This window comes from Eimeria mitis, genomic scaffold (assembly GCF_000499745.2).
Source record: "Eimeria mitis Houghton genomic scaffold, Emh_scaff9231, whole genome shotgun sequence".
In the NCBI taxonomy this organism is placed as follows: domain Eukaryota; phylum Apicomplexa; class Conoidasida; order Eucoccidiorida; family Eimeriidae; genus Eimeria; species Eimeria mitis.
The window spans coordinates 1-1,045 of NW_024016651.1; the positions used below are offsets into that span (position 1 = coordinate 1).

Below are 1,045 nucleotides of genomic sequence, written 5' to 3' on the forward strand. Positions count from 1 at the left end.
GCTGCATGAGGAAGTTGAGGCCGTATTGAATCAAAGCATAGTTAAGCATCACCGCGGGCCCCTTCAGGTAGTACCCGCGATGGCCTGCAACCTCTACCCCCTTCTTGAAATCAACGCCCTGCAGCCGCGCGAGTACTTCGTGGTGGTGCATGCGGCCTGGTGTTCCATCTATTTCAACTTTATTGGGGGTCCCCCACGTCTTAACAACTCTGTTGTTTGCTTCATCGTTGCTTACAGGCACAGAGTCATGCACGATGTTTCCAATGCCTCGTAGCAGTCTGTCTCGTGTTTGTGCTGCTTCTGCTGCCTGAGCCTCAAGGCTTTGCAGCTTTTGCTTGATGGCTGCTGTTTTCGATACAAGATCATCGCAGGGGGATTTTGGATCAGCTTTCTTACGCTGGCCTATCTCTTTGTTCACCGCGTTCAAGTCCTTTCTCCCCTGCTCCATATTATACGTGGCCTCGCGCCATCGTTTGTCTGCTGCCACCAGCTCATCAACAATTGCGGGATCCCGGCCTCTCCGTTTCTCGCTTTCAGCCACTTTAGCTGGACAACCACCCTTCTCCTCTCGTAGCAGGTTGATGTCGATCGTCATTCTCTAAACATGCACACACAGACGCACATGAAACACAAAGGAAACATGAAATATATTCAACAGAACACAGCGAAATACCAAACGGATCGCAGAAGTATTATGCAGGCATTGTGGCTCTCATGAATAAAAAAAAATCCGTGGTCTCAAAAAAGATGAAAAAAAACAGAAACAACTGCTTAATCACAACGAGCCCGCAAATTCAAGAAAACAGACACAAGTATATGTTTCCGTGGCATCTGCAGAGAGGTGATGCAGCCGAAGAAGACTTACCAAAAAGAAAAAAAGTAAACTGAATGAGAAAAGTGATTATTTTATCTTCAAATTCAAAAAAACCTGAAAAGGTTTATGTTGTCATGCTCCTGCTGGCGCACATGCACACGGCCTCAACGCCAGGAGCTGCTGCTGCTGCCTGTCCTCAGTAACCTCAAGGACAGAAATCTGTGAATCACC

The 1,045-nt window shown here is 47.5% G+C and overlaps 1 protein-coding gene across 1 annotated transcript; it reads right to left on the reverse strand.

Moving 5' to 3' along the window:
• Positions 1-41: 41 nt before the first annotated feature.
• Positions 42-595, reverse strand: EMH_0096770 (uncharacterized protein; the record flags this gene model as incomplete). Its single annotated transcript, XM_038023253.1, has 2 exons — positions 42-84; positions 198-595. The coding sequence occupies 2 exons, from the start codon at positions 593-595 to the stop codon at positions 42-44; spliced, it is 441 nt and encodes a 146-aa protein (XP_037879107.1).
• Between the last annotated feature and the right edge of the window lie 450 nt (positions 596-1,045).